Source organism: Palaemon carinicauda, chromosome 7 (genome assembly GCF_036898095.1).
Source record: "Palaemon carinicauda isolate YSFRI2023 chromosome 7, ASM3689809v2, whole genome shotgun sequence".
Lineage (NCBI taxonomy): Eukaryota > Metazoa > Arthropoda > Malacostraca > Decapoda > Palaemonidae > Palaemon > Palaemon carinicauda.
In genome coordinates, this window is record NC_090731.1 from 168,651,491 (window position 1) to 168,670,560 (window position 19,070).

The 19,070-nt window shown below is 45.4% G+C and overlaps 1 protein-coding gene across 1 annotated transcript in view; it reads left to right on the plus strand.

Moving 5' to 3' along the window:
* LOC137644143 (uncharacterized) overlaps positions 1-19,070 on the plus strand; it is a 91,065-nt gene that overhangs the window by 23,570 nt on the left and 48,425 nt on the right. Inside the window, exons 10-12 of the mRNA XM_068377125.1 lie at positions 11,926-12,007; positions 12,438-12,610; positions 15,711-15,982. Coding sequence (XP_068233226.1) covers positions 11,926-12,007; positions 12,438-12,610; positions 15,711-15,982 — 527 coding nt within the window. The remainder of the gene's footprint in view (positions 1-11,925; positions 12,008-12,437; positions 12,611-15,710; positions 15,983-19,070) is intronic.

Here is a 19,070-nt window from a genome sequence, read left to right on the forward strand (position 1 = left end):
ACCATCTAAAAACTAAAATATCCCATTTTCTTTCACTGTAATAGCCATGGCTCACTAGTGGAAGAATTATGCTTATATGGCAGTGTATGGTAATTGAAGCTATTGGACAAGCCAAATAGGGATACCATATCAGTCTTCTCGTAGCTATTCCGGTTGGTCATGTTCCTACCGCAAATCCAAATTGTGTTATTTATGTTTAGAAATATTATTAAGCTTCAGATTATTTTGGGATATCTATTACTAGCTTTGCTATGCATTCATGTGTTAAATGTTTAAGGGGTTTGATGCTAGAGGATAGAGATCTGCATTTCCTTTGTTTCATGTCTAGGGCAGAATTGTGATTTTGACATTGATTTTGCTAAGTGTTAGTAACAGTCCCTCTTATGAAAGTGTGTGTTTAGGACTAGATGTAAAAGAAAAGTTTCTTCTAGATTGTGGGAAAATTCAGAGAAGACTAGGCCATTAGATTTCAGTGCAGATGATTAGAATACCCAAGCTTTACCGAGCCCACAGGGGTTAATGTAGGAAACTTCATGAGCTTTTTTTACTGAATTCCTTGTGTTCATCCAATCTGAAAAGGCTAGTGCACCTTCGAGCAGAGGTAGTGATACTAGCCTAACCTGCCTTGATCCATACCTTAGGCTAACTCTTTGTTTTAATCTCTAGACCCTCATGCAAAATTTAGTATTAAATTTTGTCTCAATTTGGATTCGTGCAGTTTTGTGTGACACATGCCAGGCTTTGGTTTTTACCGTTGAGCTTATATTTACTGCAGGTGAGTTTTGGCCAATTGGTGTACAGTATTTAGGCTAGGGTATTAGATTGATTAGCTCTTTCCTTTGATATTCAACATGCTTCAGAATGTGGGACTTGGGTGAGGCTCAAAGAAACAAATAGCATTTTGATAGTAAAATTTATTATTTCTGTACTCCCCTGAGGTTCATCTCATGGCCCCCTTCCCAACCCTCCCACTGATTAGTGATGTGAAGAGGCTGTTAATAAACACACTTTAACTTCATAGACTGAAATGGCAGCCCCTATTTAGCTTGCTCGATCACTCTTATTGCTCTACACCACCATATAACCACAATACAGTCGACCCTCCTTCACGGGGATAGGTAACAGACGCTCACAGGGCAAACATCTGCGAATATTTGGTGACTTATGATGAGTTGGCTAACACACTAGGTAACCCAGCATACTGCACTACATTGTTTTTACATGGTTTCTATTATGATATAGTAGTGTATATTACCATTATATATTTACTGTACTATCATTGCAGTACAGCTTAATAAGCTAAGGTGACACGACATATCACTCGTTAGATAACAAGAAAAGACTGTACAGTACAACACCAGTAACCGAATATGAAGTTCTATGCCGTAAAATCTCGTTACACATCGTCGTCGTCGGCGCCCACTCGTGTCCGAGTATTGGGTTCTGTCGTTAGCCATCAGCCTCCTATCTGTGGGGTGGGTGCTTATGCCTGATGTGGCTGTTAAGTCCTAGTCTGTGGTGGAAGAGTCGCAGACAGTGTTCACATGGGAGGGTAGGTGGTGGGCGGGGCTGTTCTAATCGCTCTCTCCTTCTTCTCCTCTTAGCCTCCTAATTTTGTCTCCTCCTCTCCTCGAAGTCCACGGTGCCATGGTGTACTGTACTCCTCCAGGTTTTCCTGTCCCTGGCTGTTTCTTCCCATGAGGAAGGATCGATGTCAGTTAGAGCCAGGGTGCGCTTTAGTTGATCTTTATAGCGCATTTTCGGGGCTCCTTGTGGTCTGGTGCCCTGGGTCAGTTTTCCATAGAATATTTTCTTTGGGAGCCTAGATGGATCCATCCTATGCACGTGTCCTATCCAGCGGAGGCGGTGGTGGATGATGGTGGCCTCCACGCTGGTCAGCGAGGCACGTTCTAAGACTTCAATGTTGGTGGTGTGGCTCTCCCAGGGGATTTTCAAGATCTGCCTCAGTTTCATTTGTTGGAAGCGTTCTAGGATTTTAATATCGTTTCTATATAGCGTCCATGTTTCACATGCATACAGGAGCGTGGAGAGGACTACTGCCCTGAACACCATTATTTTGGTGGTCATTGTCAGTGCGTGGTTGTTAAATACGCGGCAGTTGAGTCGGCCAAAGGCGGAGTGGGCTGCCCTGATCCTGTTCTCCACGTCCTTTTTGCTTGTGGGAGCTGATGTTAGGATGCTCCCTAGGTAGGAGAACTGGTCCACCTGTTCTAACGGTTGGTCATTCACTGTGGTATTGAAGTTGGGGAGCATCAGTCCTGGTGGATGTTGGACGAGGGTCTTGGTTTTGTCTGAGTTGACTTGCATCCCAAAACGTTTGTAGGCAGAGTTGTATGCATCAGCTAACGACTGCAGGTCCTCTGCCGTCTGACCTGGGGTGGCATTGTCGTCAGCATACTGCAGTTCTCGCACTGCACACAAGGTGGTCTTGGTTCTGGCGCGGAGTCTAGCGAGGTTGAAAACGCCTCCATCCATGCGGAAACGTAGGTCGACTGAGGGTGTGTCTGGGGGAATCTCGTTGAGCATTGCTGCGGTGTATAGCGAGAAACACGTCGGGGCCAGAACACAGCCCTGCTTCAGGCCGCCGTTGATGGGGAATGGGTCTGAAAGAGAGTTCTGGTGGCAGACTCTCCCAACCATTCCGTCATGGAGGGCACGCACCAGCTTGAAAAAATCGGGTGGGCAGCCATATCTTTTGAGGACAGCCCACATGGCAGGTCGAGGTACTTTGTCGAAGGCCTTTTTCAAATCCCAGAAGATGAACATTATGGGCTGTTGTTGTTCGAGGTTCTTCTCTTGTAGTTGTCGCGCACAGAAGATCATGTCTATGGTCCCGCGGGAAGGTCGAAAGCCGCACTGGGACTCTGGCAGGACGTCTTCTGCGAGAATAAGGAGGCGGTCAAGGAGAATCCGAGCGAAAATCTTACTCGCGATGCTTAGTAGTGATATTCCCCGGTAGTTGTTACAGTTCTCCCTGTCTCCCTTCTTGAAGATGGTAATGATGTTTGCATCGCGGAAGTCACTGGGGGGGGGGGGGGTCTTGGTCTCCCATATTTTCAGTATAAGGAGCATCAAACGGTTCCTCAAGCCGGGGCCACCGTGAGTGAGGAGCTCCAACGGGATGTTGTCTGGCCCTGGGGCTTTGCCGGGCTTCATGCACTGCAGGGCCTTGTTGAAGTCATGGATGGAGGGTGGTAGTTCCATCCAGTGACGGACGGGATGCTGCGGGGTCATTCGCAGGAGATCGTCTGGGGTGTCTGCTTGGTCATTGAGGAGGTTCTCAAAGTGAGACCTCCACCTGGCCAGGATGGCCTCGCTGTCGGTGATGGTCGTGGCCCCATCCGCGTCCTTCAGGCTGCCCACTGATGACCGTGTGGGACCGAATATTTCTTTTGTTGCTGCATAGAAGCTGCGCAGGTCACGTTGGTCAGCGAAACTCTGTATTTCTGCAGCTTTTCTTTGCCACCAGGTGTTCTGGGCTTCACAGATACCTCTTTGGCAACCAGCTTCAGCTACCTTGTGAGCACATTTGTTAGCTGCTGTTGGTTGGTTTTCCAAAGTCAGGCGTGCTTGTCGTTTGGTTTCAATGAGAAGAGAGATGGTAGCATCATTCTCATCAAACCAATCCTGCCGTTTCTTGGTGGTGTAGCCTAGTGTTTCCACTGCGGCACGGGCCATGGCGTTTCTGAGGGTGGTCCAGTGGTGCTCGACAGTGGCCTGACCCACAGGGTCTGCGAGGTATTGTTCGCAGGCCTCCTTGTAGTTCTGTGCCACCTGTGGATTGCGGAGCTTACTACAATCAAAGCGTTGGTGTGGTACGCTGTCAGGTGCCCTTCTGGGTGGTCGTAGGGTCGTCACGGAGAGTCGGGAGATGAGGAGTCTGTGGTCCGTCCAGCAGTCGTCCGCTCCGGGCATGGATCGGGTGATGCGGACGTCTCCTCGGTCTCTGGCTCTGGTCAGGACGTAGTCCAGGATGTGCCAGTGTTTAGACCGTGGGTGTCTCCATGTGGTCTTTTGTCGCTTTGGTAACTGGAAGATGGTGTTGGTTACCACAAGTTGGTGTTCTGCACACAGACCCAGTAGGAGTTGGCCATTGGCGTTGCAATTTCCAATGCCATGGCGGCCGATGATTCCCTCCCACAGGCGATGGTCTTTGCCTACTCGGGCATTAAAGTCGCCAAGCACAACGAGCTTGTCATTGGCGGGCACTGCCTGGATGGTGCGGTCGAGCTGGGTGTAGAAGGCAGCTTTGTTATCATCGGTTGAGGTCATAGTCGGGGCGTAGACAGAGATCAGGGTGAGATGTCTGTCCCGCGTGATGGGGATGCGGACAGTCATCAGGCGCTCACTGATGGCCTTGGGAGCGAGGTTGTGCTGCTGCACTAGCTGGGAACGGATGGCGAAGCCGACATCGTGGATGCGAGGCTCCTCTAGGGCCTTGCCTTTCCAAAAGATGGTGTAGCCTGTTCCAGCTTCCCTGATGTTGCCCTCTTCGGGTAGTCTGGTCTCGCTAAGAGCCGCCACATCAACATTGAAGCGAGCTAGCTCCTTGCAGACGAGGGCTGTACGTCGTTCCGGGCGGTTGGTGTTCGTCACGTCTTGGAGGGTGCGGATGTTCCACGCACCTAAGGTTAAAATTTTTTTCTTGTTATTTCGACCGCATTAGTGGGATGTCCGCCAGCCACGGTGAGCTGACCAGATGGGTTTGCCGTGTCCGATGTTTACCCCACCTTTTCTAGGGGCCTCCCCATGTGGGGTGGGCTGCGGTGTCCTCAATAGGCCAGCCCAGTCACGGGTCCAGCTGCCGAACTCTGGTGTCACGGCACCGTCACCAGAGAGCGACTGAATCTTAGACTCGCCGCCTGAGTGCAGTCGTGGGCTAAGGGCTTCCAGCTATCCAGGCCTGCCCCCTTCACCCACGGTGCTGTCGCCTCAGGACTTGCTGGTGGTGATGATGATGATGATGGTGAGAAAGAGATGAAGAAGGGTGGAGGAAACGACAGAATGCCAGTAGCTAGGTATATTGTTTTGGGTGGTCGTGGCTTTGCAACGGCCACGCACACGCACTTGGCCCACATCATTTTCACCGCGGCTCAAGACATATGAGACAGGCGGCTTCTCCGATGTTGGTTGCATCGGGCTGCCGGGTTCTTGTTATGTCAAGGCCCGCCTTGTTGCCTGCCTGACAGGCATTGCCCTCTTCCGCCAGCGCTGGGAAGCTCCGCCGTTGGGGTCTTGTTTGGTTTGATTTTGGAGTTTTCCTTCTAGCCTTTGCCTATCTTAAAATAAAGGAGAAGGCCTATAGGGGTCCAGTCTTGGTCTGGTCTCTCAGAACTGGCCTTAGCGGTATGGTTGAGCCTGCCAGGGTGGATAAACTACCCCACCGCCATTGCCCAGCCCATCATTGGGACACTCAAGCCCCTCTACTGCAGCAAAGTGCTGGACCATCAGAGGGGGATGTAATCCTTAAGGCGTAGTGGTAGCGTTCATTGAAAATGAAGTGTACACTACACATATACTAGTTCCTTCCTTTCATCATTTTTATCTACGGGTAATCATTTAAATCTTATTTTTTCAATATTAATCTTACCCGATGATCATGTAGCTGTCAACTCCGTTGCCCGACAGAAATCTACGGACGGGATACGCCAGCGATCGCTATACAGGAGGGGGGTGTACTCACCAGCGCCATCTGTGGTCAGGTAACCCAGTACTTCTTGTCAACACCACCTCAATTTTTCCTCTGTCGTGCCGCCGGCAAGACCTACATAGATACGCTGTTGATTTTGGAGTCTTTGTTCACGGTTTTGGTGAAGTATTTGCTCTAAAATTTAGCCTTCGCTGTACAGGAAGCTTTTCCCTTAGCTTAGATAGCTTTTGGAATTAATTTGATTTATTGGTTAACGATCTTTGCTTTACTTTGGAATTCCCCCTTGACTGTTCTCTAAATTCAAGATGTCCGACCACTCTCAAGCTCCTAAATTTAGGCGATGTAGTGTTAGGACTTGTAATAGGCGTCTTCCGAAGGCCTCTGTTGATCCTCACACCGTTTGTTCCGATTGTAGGGGGAAATCCTGTCAATTGGAAGATCGATGTGGGGAATGTGCTGGGCTTTCGGAATTCGAATTTAATGAATTCCTCAAATATACAACTAGGTTAGAGAGGGAGAGAGTTAGGAGGAGTTCTTCTCGCTCTTTGGTTTATTCCTCCCCTCATGCCCCTCAACCTTTTCCTTCCCCTGTGGTGGTGACCCCCGAACCTGCTACGAGTGCTCAGCCTGATATGACGGATATGTTGCGTGCCATTCAGGCTCTTGGTGATAAGGTGGAGTCGTTAGTTAGTGACCACAATCTTCTCTTGGCAGATGTCAAGGAACTTAAAGTGAAGAGTGCAGTGGGAAGTGTTAGTGCCAGTGCTGTGCCTAGTGTCAGTGTTGCGCATGAGGATACTTCTGTGCGTGCCAGTCGTCCTCCCAGTCCGGGACCTCTTGCAAGCTCCCAAGCCCAGGGGAGAAGCAACGTCGAAGGGCAAAAGGGTTCGGCAGGCCTTGATCGGCGCACAGTTGTATCCTCAGTGGTTGCGGGCGTATCTGATAGAGATCGTCACTTCCACTCCCAGACGAATGAGAGAGGTGCAGACGCTCAGTCTGTCAAGTGGCTAAGGGAGGGATACAGAATTCCGTTCTGCCGCAATCCCCCTCTGACCACATCTCCCATCAACCTCTCTCCCAACTACAAGGAGAAGGACAAGAGGCTAGCGTTACAACAAGACGTGTCGCTCCTGCTACAGAAGGAGGCAGTGGTGATAGTTCGGGACCATCAATCCCCGGGCTTTTACAACCGTCTCTTCCTGGTGGCCAAGAAGACAGGAGGTTGGAGACCGGTGCTGGACGTCAGTGCGCTCAATGCTTATGTCACCAAGCAGACGTTCACAATGGAGACGACGAAGTCGGTCCTAGCAGCGGTCAGGCAGGAGGACTGGATGGTCTCGTTAGATCTGAAAGACGCCTACTTTCACGTTCCCATCCATCCAGACTCCCAACCTTTTCTGAGATTCGTCTTTGGAAAGGTTGTGTACCAGTTCCAAGCCCTGTGCTTTGGCCTGAGCACGGCTCCTCTTGTGTTTACGCGACTGATGAGGAATATTGCGAAATTCCTTCACTTGGCAGACATCAGAGCCTCCCTTTATTTAGACGACTGGCTTTTAAGAGCTCCCACAAGTCGTCGCTGTCTGGAGAGTCTCAGATGGACTTTGGATTTGACCAAGGAACTGGGCCTCTTGGTCAATTTAGAGAAGTCCCAGCTCGTTCCTTCCCAGACCATCGTTTACCTGGGTATGGAGATTCAGAGTCGAGCTTTTCGGGCTTTTCCGTCGGCCCCAAGAATCAACCAAGCCCTGGAGTGCATCCTGAGCATGCTGAGGAGGAACCGATGCTCGGTGAGGCAGTGGATGAGTCTAACAGGGACTCTTTCATCGCTAGCCCTGTTCATCGAGTTAGGGAGACTCCACCTCCGCCCCCTTCAGTACCATCTGGCAGCTCACTGGAACAAGGATATGACGCTCGAGACGGTCTCAATTCCTGTTTCCAAAGAGATGAGGGCTACTCTAACGTGGTGGAAGAACAGCATTCTTCTCAAGGAGGGTCTCTCGTTAGCTGTTCAGACCCCCGACCATCATCTCTTCTCGGACGCATCAGACTCGGGCTGGGGCGCGACATTGGACGGACAGGAATGCTCGGGGACATGGAACCAGGAACAGGAAACGCTTCATATCAATTGCAAGGAGTTGTTGGCGGTTCATCTGGCCTTAATGAACTTCAAGTCCCTCCAGCTAAACAAGGTGGTGGAGGTGAACTCCGACAACACCACAGCCTTGGCGTACATCTCCAAGCAGGGAGGGACTCATTCGAGGAAGCTGTTCGAGATCGCAAGGGACCTCCTCATTTGGTCAAAAAGTCGAAAGCTCACTCTGGTAACGAGGTTCATTCAGGGCGATATGAATGTTACGGCAGATCGCCTCAGCCGGAAGGGTCAAGTCATCCCCACAGAGTGGACCCTTCACAAGAACGTTTGCAACAGACTTTGGGCCCTGTGGGGTCAGCCAACTATAGATCTGTTCGCTACCTCGATGACCAAGAGGCTCCCATTGTACTGTTCCCCGATTCCAGACCCGGCAGCAGTTCACGTGGATGCCTTTCTGCTGGACTGGTCCCACCTCGACCTGTATGCATTCCCGCCGTTCAAGATCATCAACAGGGTTCTTCAGAAGTTCGTCTCTCACAAAGGGACACGGCTGACGTTGGTTGCTCCCCTTTGGCCTGCAAGAGAATGGTTCACAGAGGTACTGCAATGGCTGGTCGACGTTCCCAGGACTCTCCCTCTAAGAGTGGACCTTCTGCGTCAACCTCACGTAAAGAAGGTACACCCAAGCCTCCACGCTCTTCGTCTGACTGCCTTCAGACTATCGAAAGACTCTCAAGAGCTAGAGGCTTTTCGAAGGAGGCAGCCAGAGCGATTGCCAGAGCAAGGAGGATATCCACTCGCAGAGTCTATCAATCTAAGTGGGAAGTCTTCCGAAGCTGGTGCAGAGCCAATGCAGTTTCCTCTACCAGTACCACTGTAACCCAAGTTGCTGACTTCCTGTTACATCTAAGGAATGTTAGATCTCTATCAGCTCCTACGATCAAAGGGTACAGAAGTATGTTGGCAGCGGTTTTCCGCCACAGAGGCTTGGATCTTTCCACCAACAAAGATCTGCAGGACATCCTTAGGTCTTTTGAGACCTCTAAAGAACGTCGGTTGTCCACTCCAGGCTGGAATCTAGACGTGGTCCTAAGGTTCCTTATGTCATCAAGATTTGAACCTCTCCAGTCAGCCTCTTTCAAGGACCTCACTCTAAAAACTCTTTTCCTCGTTTGCCTTGCAACAGCCAAAAGAGTAAGTGAGATTCACGCCTTCAGCAGGAACATAGGTTTCACATCTGAAACGGCTACATGTTCCTTGCAGCTCGGTTTTTTGGCTAAAAACGAGCTCCCTTCACGTCCTTGGCCTAAATCGTTCGAAATACCTAGCCTTTCCAACATGGTGGGTAACGAGCGGGAGAGAGTACTTTGCCCTGTCAGAGCTCTTAAGTACTATCTTAAAAGGTCAAAACCCTTGCGAGGACAATCGGAGGCCTTATGGTGTGCTATTAAGAAACCTTCACTGCCTATGTCTAAGAACGCAGTTTCTTACTACATAAGGCTTCTGATTAGAGAAGCTCATTCTCATATGAAGGAAGAAGACCTTGCTTTGCTGAAGGTAAGGACACATGAAGTGAGAGCTGTGGCTACTTCAGTGGCCTTCAAACAGAACCGTTCTCTGCAGAGTGTTATGGATGCAACCTATTGGAGGAGCAAGTCAGTGTTTGCATCATTCTATCTCAAAGATGTCCAGTCTCTTTACGAGAACTGCTACACCCTGGGACCATTCGTAGCAGCGAGTGCAGTAGTAGGTGAGGGCTCAGCCACTACATTCCCATAATCCCATAACCTTTTTAACCTTTCTCTTGAATACTTTTATTGTTGTTTTGGGTTGTACGGTCGGCTAAGAAGCCTTCCGCATCCTAGTTGATTTGGCGGGTGGTCAATTCTTTCTTGAGAAGCGCCTAGGTTAGAGGTTGTGATGAGGTCCTTTAGTATGGGTTGCAGCCCTTTATACTTCAGCACCTAAGAGTCGTTCAGCATCCTAAGAGGACCGCTGCGCTCAGTAAGGAAGACGTACTTATTAAAGGCAGAGTAATGGTTCAAGTCGACTTCCTTACCAGGTACTTATCGATTTTATTTGTTATTTTGAATAACTAATAAAAATGAAATACGGGATACTTAGCTTCTTGATTAACATGTATACTGGTTTTCACCCACCTCCCTGGGTGTGAATCAGCTACATGATCATCGGGTAAGATTAATATTGAAAAATGTTATTTTCATTAGTAAAATAAATTTTTGAATATACTTACCCGATGATCATGATTTAATTGACCCACCCTTCCTCCCCATAGAGAACCAGTGGACCGAGGAAAAAATTGAGGTGGTGTTGACAAGAAGTACTGGAGTACCTGACCACAGATGGCGCTGGTGAGTACACCCCCCTCCTGTATAGCGATCGCTGGCGTATCCCGTCCGTAGATTTCTGTCGGGCAACGGAGTTGACAGCTACATGATCATCGGGTAAGTATATTCAAAAATTTATTTTACTAATGAAAATAACATATTTCCCTTAATAATAGTTGACCGCGGAAGTAGCAGCATTAGGGGATTCAGCGTTATGAAGCTTCATCTGTGGTGGATAACAGGGGAGGGTGGGCTGTGTGGCACCCTAGCAGTACCAGCCGAACTCAGTTGAGTCCCTTGTCAGGCTGGATGGAACGTAGAGAGGAGGGGGCCCCTTTTTTGTTTCATTTGTTTGATGTCGGCTATCCCCCACAATTGCGGGAAGTGTCTTGGTATCTCTATGTATGTAATAATAGTTGATGCCTTCTTGTATAATATATTAAAAGAATTTCAGTTTAAATAACTAGAATAAAAAAAAAAAAAAAAAAAAACAAGATTTTAGCCCACATTCGATAAAATATCTTTTTTTATCTTATATTCTTCTCTCTTTTCTTCTTGGTTTTCATTCGTTTTTATTGTTCATTATACCCTTTCTTATTGGTTATTAACCTTATTTCCTTTTTTTAGTATTTCCCATAATATTTTGTGCTGATTCTATTTATTTCTATTGTACAGGAATTTACTGCATAAAACATGAATATTCTTTCCCATATCTGAGAACTGAGAAACCTCTAGCTTATTCTGTTTTTAGCTACGTTCCCCACAAAGCTTACATCAATTTGTTTGTTTTATAAAGAAAAGTTTTTCCTCTATCCCACTTATTTCTTAACAGCAAAATTTGAATTTTTTTTTCAAAAATAAATCTCATTAAACATAGCTTAAGCTCTAGTTTTGTTTCCTTTTTAATTTATGAAAAAACACTGTGGTCAGAACAAGGATAAAAAAGGTTTTACAGCTTTGGTTAATAAGCTGCCAGTAAAGGGAAATTTCACTTCCTGTTTTGATGGTGGTGCTGCATACTAAGAAATAAAAATTATAGTTTAGTATAATTGAACAAATTTCATATGTGAAAAAATAAAAATTTAGATTCTTAGGATAGATATGGACATTAGCTAGCATAGAGAAGGAAGCCTGGTTATCGACCTCGGGTGAGTATTGAAATAATTTGTTTACTCAAATTTTTTGGCTCTGTCACATGATTAATTTTCTCTTATGGAGGATTAATTGCCATTAACAATTGGTATATTGTATAATTAATCAACACACCTCATAAATTTCTACTTTTAGTATAAATCTATTTGTTGTAAGTAAATGAATATTTACATTATACATACATATACCAAGGCACCTCCCCCAATTCTGGGGGGTTACCGACATCAACAAATGAAACAAAACAAAAAAGGGGACCTCTACTCTCTACGTTCCTCCAGTCTAACAAGGGACTCAACCGAGTTCAGCTGGTACTGCTAGGGTGCCACAGCCCACCCTCCCACATTAATCACCACAGATGAAGCTTCATAATGCTGAATCCCCTACTGCTGCTACCTCCGCGGTCATCTAAGGCATCGGAGGCAGCAGCAGGGCCTACCGGAACTGCGTCACAAGGCAGACTTGGAAAAGGGAGAAGGAGAACGAGGGAAACCTGAGGCACATATTCTGTTAAAATATTTAGCTATCTGTACATGCATCTGTTAATAAAAGATTATTGAGTCAGGGGAAATCCAAAAGTTTGAATTTAGGTACATATATTGTAGGATTTATTAGATTGTAATGAAGCAAATTTAATTAGTTTGCTCATTGTTACACTTTTTCAGATATACAGTGTTTATAACTACTGGCCACACGACAAATCTACGATCAGTTTGAATAAATCCAATTCTATTAGAATGAGACAAGGTAATATTAGTAAAATTACTATTATTTTTATTCATATACAGTGACTTATGTTGAAGGGTATTTTTAAGTACTGTATGGAACAGTTAGTCATAACATATGAAGTAAATGTGTGATGAAAGTAACTAGTTCATTGTTTAATAATTCTTTAATATTTAGTAGATAATAGTGAGTATTAATTATATTTGGAATGCTATGTTTTCCAGTTTTATGTTTTGATTTTATTCCATACAAGAATAATACCACTTATTAAGAAATTACAAGAGCATAATTGTACAATATTTAGTTGACAAAAAATTTGATTGAATCTTGAAATATTCATTTCTCTAAAGAATTCCCGTAATGTCCTTTATTGCTCTTCAATAATTCCATACGCAGTACACTATTTTGATGTCTTATTGATAAATTTACGTTAGCTGAATTTTTTTTTCAGTGAATGCTCAATTGGCGTGGAGTGAAGATCAATCTCGAGCTGTGATTCAATTATATCCTCAAATATTAGTAAGCCACCTTAGTAGTGGTGATCATCAACCCATTGAAGAATTTTGGCTGCAGTTGGCAAAGGCTTATCTCAACACACAGGGTGATCGAAAACAATGTTATGAGGTTTGTAATTATAGGTTCGTGTTAATTTATGAGAAAAGGAAACTTTTCTCTAAGCATTATCATCCTAATCTTTTATCAATTATATTAAACCATTTCCCTTATTTAAAATGAATGCAAGTTATGATCATCCACAATAAGATTGAAATAAGAAAGAAAATTATTTTGGGGAAAAAAAGATTGACCAAGAGCTGTAGGTTTGACTGCAAAAATGATACTAAATACAGTGCATAGAGGAGTTAGCCAATAGAAAGAATTCTGGTTTTAATTCTTTCTGCACACCTTTCATTAATAAGATTATTGTAAGAATTAGTCAATTTTTTAACTGTAGCCAGAATCTAATTAATTCCATTAAAATTTTTAGCGATTATTCTTGCTATATACAGTAATGTACCCAATTTCCTTGGATTAGAACTTCCAATTTAACGCATAGTACATATGAAAAGTGTATTAGTACACAGTACAGTGGTACCTCTACATACGAATTTAATACGTTCCACAACCGACTTCGGGTGTAGAAAATGTTCGGATGTAGAAACGAATTTTCCCATAAGAATACATTGAAATAGGATTAATCCGTGGTCAAGCCCAAAAACCTATAACTCCTTAATAAATTACTACACATAATTACACATGACAATATGCACTCTAAATTAGATAATAGACATGTAAAAAAGAATAATTATAAAGAAATAATAAATAAGAAACGGGTTTTTAGCGTCACTTTACCTTAGAAAGTCCAGCGCAGGTATCGGTCTTGCTACGCAGAGAGGAGACGGACGGGCGGCGAGGAGGTAGAGAGGGTGACTACGATAAACGTACACTACCGTAACTTATTTTAACTTACACTAAGTGAACTTTAACCTAACTTAGCTTATTTATTTTTTTTTTATTTTTATATTTTATATTTTTTTTACATTTTTTTTTTATTTTTGATGATTAATTTTAATCACTTTCACTCTCTACACTTAAAATTGATTGAATTTTTTTCTCTTCACTTTTTGCCGTTTTCTTTGAACCACTTCCTTCCTCTTCATCACGAGTTCGCTTCGTAGTATTTTTAAAGAAGCTATCAATAGAAAGTTGCTTGGTACGGCTTTTCAGAATGTTTCGAAAATGAGTTAGGCAAACATCATCGAACTGCGCAACTACACGAAAACCTGCAATTTTTTTGGATGGTATTTGTCCATGAAGTCGACCACGTCTTGATATTTTCCTAACACCTCTTTTATTTGCGCCGAACCTAACACATGTTCTACCTCCTCGATCCCTTCCTCGTCATCACTCATGTGCTCAGACATAGCATGGAGTTCCTTGAGCTCCTCTGTAGTAAGTTCGTCGTGATGTTCGGCGACGAGTTCCGTGATGTCATCTGCGTCGACCTCCAGACCCATGGACTTGCCAAGAGAGACGATTTCCTCTATGTCTTCCGCTGCACCCACCACGGGATCAGGTTCGGGGTCAAAACCCTCGAAATCTCGGGGAGAAACTGCATCAGGCCACAGCTTCTTCCAGGCAGAATTGAGGGTTCGTCGAGTTAATCCCACCCAAGCCTGATCTATGATCTTCAAGCAGTGCACGATGTTATGCCCAGGCAATTTCTTCTCTTCAGCGGTGATGTATGTTCGACAGGGCATCTTCTTCCAAAACAGCCCGGTTTCATCACAATTGAACACCTGCTGCTCTACGTAGCCTTCTTCCTGCACGGTCCTTTCAAAGCTCTTCTCAAAGTCAGCTGCAGCCTTTGTGTCCGCACTAGCAGCCTCTCCGTGGCGAACAACTGAATGAATCCCGGACCGTTTCTTAAATTTTTCATACCAGCCACAAGATGCCTTGAAATCGTCTGAGGAACGTTCGGTTGAACTCTCCCCAGCATCACCCCCAGAGCTCGCCTCCTTCAAGTCAGTGAAGATGGCGTGCGCCTTCTCGCAGATGATAGTTTCGGTGATGGTGTCGCCAACAATCTCTCTGTCCTTGATCCAGATTAGCAGAAGTCGTTCCATCTCTTCTATGACAGGGCTACGACGTTTTGAAATGATGGTGATCCCATTAGAAGGTTTCACTGCTTTAATGGCTTCTTTCTGTTTCAAGATTGTCGAGATCGTCGACATATTTCGGCCATATTCTTTTGCAAGTTCACTCACGCGGACGCCACGCTCATGCTTTTCAATAATTTCTTGCTTTACTTCTAAAGAAACCCATCCTTCTTCCTTTTCTCACCACTACCACTTCCACTTGCGAAACTAAGCCTATTGGGACCCGTGATTTACGTAAAAAACCGTGAAAGGATGAACGTAAAAAATCACGATTAAAATACAGTTAATAGCAGAACGTACAGGGCACAACCACACGAAGCCGACGAGAACAGAGGAATGACCCAAGCCACGCTAATTGAGGGTCCCTCCGAGGTCGAAGTGCTGCCATCTATCGGCGGAAATAAAAAATACATCCGGCGCTATGAGTACCATCTACGCGTACGGGTACTGTATTGTTTACTTCGGGTGTAGAGTAGGAACGTGTTTGAATTGTACTTTGCGTGTTGAAAAATTCGGATACAACCGGTACGACGAAAATTGCTTACTTCGTGTGTCGAAATAGAATTCGGGTGTAGAGTCGAAAAATTGCTTGAATTTTACTTCGGGTGTTGGAAAATTTGAATGTAGATACGTTCGTGTGTAGAGGTTCCACTGTATATGATTAAGGTTTTAAACTGAAAAAGATTATTCAATAAAATATAGAATAGGGTAGGGTGAATATAGACCCTTTGTGAGTAAAAAATAAACTTCCATATTCAGTAACTTTGTTTTTATGGAAAAAGACTAAGGAATCAATTTATGTATTATTAACAACTTTTAAATTGCAATATTATAACAATAAGAATCTGTACCCTATTGACAACTTTCATATTGCAGCATTAAATCTTAATGAGTGTGTTAGCTGTAGAGTAATTAGATTTTTAGAAGTAAAAATGTATATTCTAGTATGGAGTCTTTTTGCGATTAATCTTTATTTATTGTTTTCTGTATTTTTTTTTATTGAAATAACAGTTGTTGAAAGTTGTACTGAGTTGTAATTTTCAACAAATTTCTTCTATCCCAAACAGATCGAGGAACACATTGCATTGTTGCGTAGGGGATTCCATAGCAGAAATCCCTTTCCTTTTTGCAGTGAAATGCAGCTCCTAGAAGAGACTGAAGCTACTCTAGGGTTTTTACCAGATCCAGTTGTGACTGAGGATGATCAGTTTGTTCCTTATTGGAGTCATGATGCAGCTATTTTACTTTTAGATCTTGTCATTTCATATCGCCAAGATGGTATTAAATATGCTGGATTATTTGAATTGATAAGCCGAGACCTTGGAAGTCATGGGTATAGGTAAGAAGTATAATATATAAATGTTATTTGTAATTCTTCAATTTCTAATAACTTCATTTTATTTTGACCTTGAGAAGGACTATTTAGGTTAATAGGTAACTAAAGCTGTGTTGAATGTGTGGAAAAAATTCTCCTTTTGGTGATGGCTGATGCAGAGACAATGTATGAAAAGAAGCACCTAGGCTAGATGTTGGATGACATGATGAATCAAGATGAGTAGCAGAGGAATAAATGGATGAAAAATGTTGACCACTAGAAAGAGGTGTATAGAACATAGAGTTAACGATGTCTCGACTTCTCCAATATTTTATCTTATAGCTAAGAGCACAATGGTCATTTCATGCAGTCCAACCTTTCCTCAAGATGTTAAGATCAACTCCATAAAGTAAATGGGTTTCTTAAAACGTTTAAGGATGCCATGAAGAATATTTGTGTCTTATGCCTTAGAGCTTAAACTTTCTCTTCCTAGAGTTCATTGTGCTCTGATTTGAGCCCCTGTTTGAACTGTGTCAATTTTGTTTTGGTGAACGACTTGCAATAACTCATTATCTAACTAACAACTTTTGTATCTACCTTGTTGAACCCAATCATATGGAGGCTCCTCACAAAATAAATACAATTGGTGTTTACAGAAAAGAAACCATAAGTTATGGACACCTTCCACCAGGTAAGAAGGCTTGATTCCATACCAAGCGTTAATGAAGAAGTAGAGTACTATACCTGACAATCCCATCAGGCTTTACACATAATAACTTAACCAAACTCTTTATTACACACTGCTGATAGTAGTTTTTGAATTTCAAGATTATTTCTTGTTTCAAGAACAGGATGAGAAAGGTGATGCTAGAAAGCACAGATAAAGACAACGCCTCATTCTTTGGGTGTCGGTCATCCTTGGTCCTAGGACGACTCGGAGCAATATTTCCAGGGTAAAGAAACCATTTTTAAAGTTATTCCTCCTTATGTATTGCTCAAGGTCTTGTAAAACGTAACTAGTCATAGAGCTGTGATTGATAGCTGTTTTTAAAGTAGAATTTTCAGACCTTGTAAAGTTGTTTTTTGTTGAATCCCTTCAGTGTTAAAGGATTATCCAAGTGTTATGAGGGTAGGGCCCCTCTGATGGTCCAGCACTTTGCTGCAGTAGAGGGGCTTGAGTGTCCCAATGATGGGCTGGGCAATGGCGGTGGGGTAGTTTATCCACCCTGGCAGGCTCAACCATACCGCTAAGGCCAGTTCTGAGAGACCAGACCAAGACTGGACCCATATAGGCCTTCTCCTTTATTTTAAGATAGGCAAAGGCTAGGAGAAGGAAAACTCCAAAATCAAACCAAACAAGACCCCAACGGCGGAGCTTCCCAGCACCGGCGGAAGAGGGCAATGCCTGTCGGGCAGGCAACAAGGCGGGCCTTGACATAACAAGAACCCGGCAGCCCGATGCAACCAACATCGGAGAAGCCGCCTGTCTCATATGTCTTGAGCCGTGGTGAAAACGATGTGGGCCAAGTGTGTGTGCGTGGCCGTTGCAAAGCCACGACCACCCAAAACAATATACCGAGCTACTGGCATTCTGTCGTTTCCTCCACCCTTCTTCATCTCTTTCTCACCATCATCATCATCATCACCACCAGCAAGTCCTGAGGCGACAGCACCGTGGGTGAAGGGGGCAGGCCTGGATAGCTGGAAGCCCTTAGCCCACGACTGCACTCAGACGGCGAGTCTAAGATTCAGTCGCTCTCTGGTGACGGTGCCGTGACACCAGAGTTCGGCAGCTGGACCCGTGACTGGGCTGGCCTATTGAGGACACTGCAACCCACCCCACATGGGGAGGCCCCTAGAAAAGGTGGGGTAAACATCGGACACGGCAAACCCGTCTGGTCAGCTCACCGCGGCTGGCGGACATCCCACTAATGCGGTCGAAACAACAAGAAAAAAATATTAACCTTAGGTGTGTGGAACATCCGCAAACTCCAAGACGTGACGAACACCAACCACCCGGAACGACGTACAGCCCTCGTCTGCAAGGAATTAGCCCGCTTCAATGTTGATGTGGCGGCTCTTAGCGAGACCAGACTACCCGAAGAGGGCAACATCAGGGAAGCTGGAAGAGGCTACACCATCTTCTGGAAAGGCAAGGCCCTAGAGGAGCCTCGCATCCACGGTGTCGGCTTTGCCATCCGTTCCCAGCTAGTGCAGCAGCACAACCTCGCTCCCAAGGCCATCAGTGAGCGCCTGATGACTGTCCGCATCCTCATCACGCGGGACAGACACCTCACCCTGATCTCTGTCTACGCCCCGACTATGACCTTAACCGATGATAACAAAGCTGCCTTCTACACCCAGCTCGACCGCACCATCCAGGCAGTGCCCGCCAATGACAAGCTCGTTGTGCTTGGCGACTTTAATGCCCGAGTAGGCAAAGACCATCGCCTGTGGGAGGGAATCATCGGCCGCCATGGCATTGGAAATTGCAACGCCAATGGCCAACTCCTACTGGGTCTGTGTGCAGAACACCAACTTGTGGTAACCAACACCATCTTCCAGTTACCAAAGCGACAAAAGACCACATGGAGACACCCACGGTCTAAACACTGGCACACCCTGGACTACGTCCTGGCCAGAGACCGAGGAGACGTCCGCATCACCCGATCCATGCCTGGAGCGGACGACTGCTGGACGGACCACAGACTCCTCATCTCCCGACTCTCCGTGACGACCCTACGACCACCCAGAAGGGCACCTGACAACGTACAACACCAACGCTTTGATTGTAGTAAGCTCCGCAACCCACAGGTGGCACAGAACTACAAGGAGGCCTGCGAACAATACCTCGCAGACCCCGTGGGTCAGGCCACTGTTGAGCACCACTGGACCACCCTCAGAATCGCCATGGCCCGTGCCGCGGAGGAAACACTAGGCTACACCACCAAGAAACGGCAGGATTGGTTTGATGAGAATGATGCTACCATCTCTCTTCTCATCGAAACCAAACGACAAGCACGCCTGACTTTGGAAAACCAACCAACAGCAGCTAACAAATGTGCTCACAAGGTGGCTGAAGCTGGTTGCCAAAGAGGGATCCGTGAAGCCC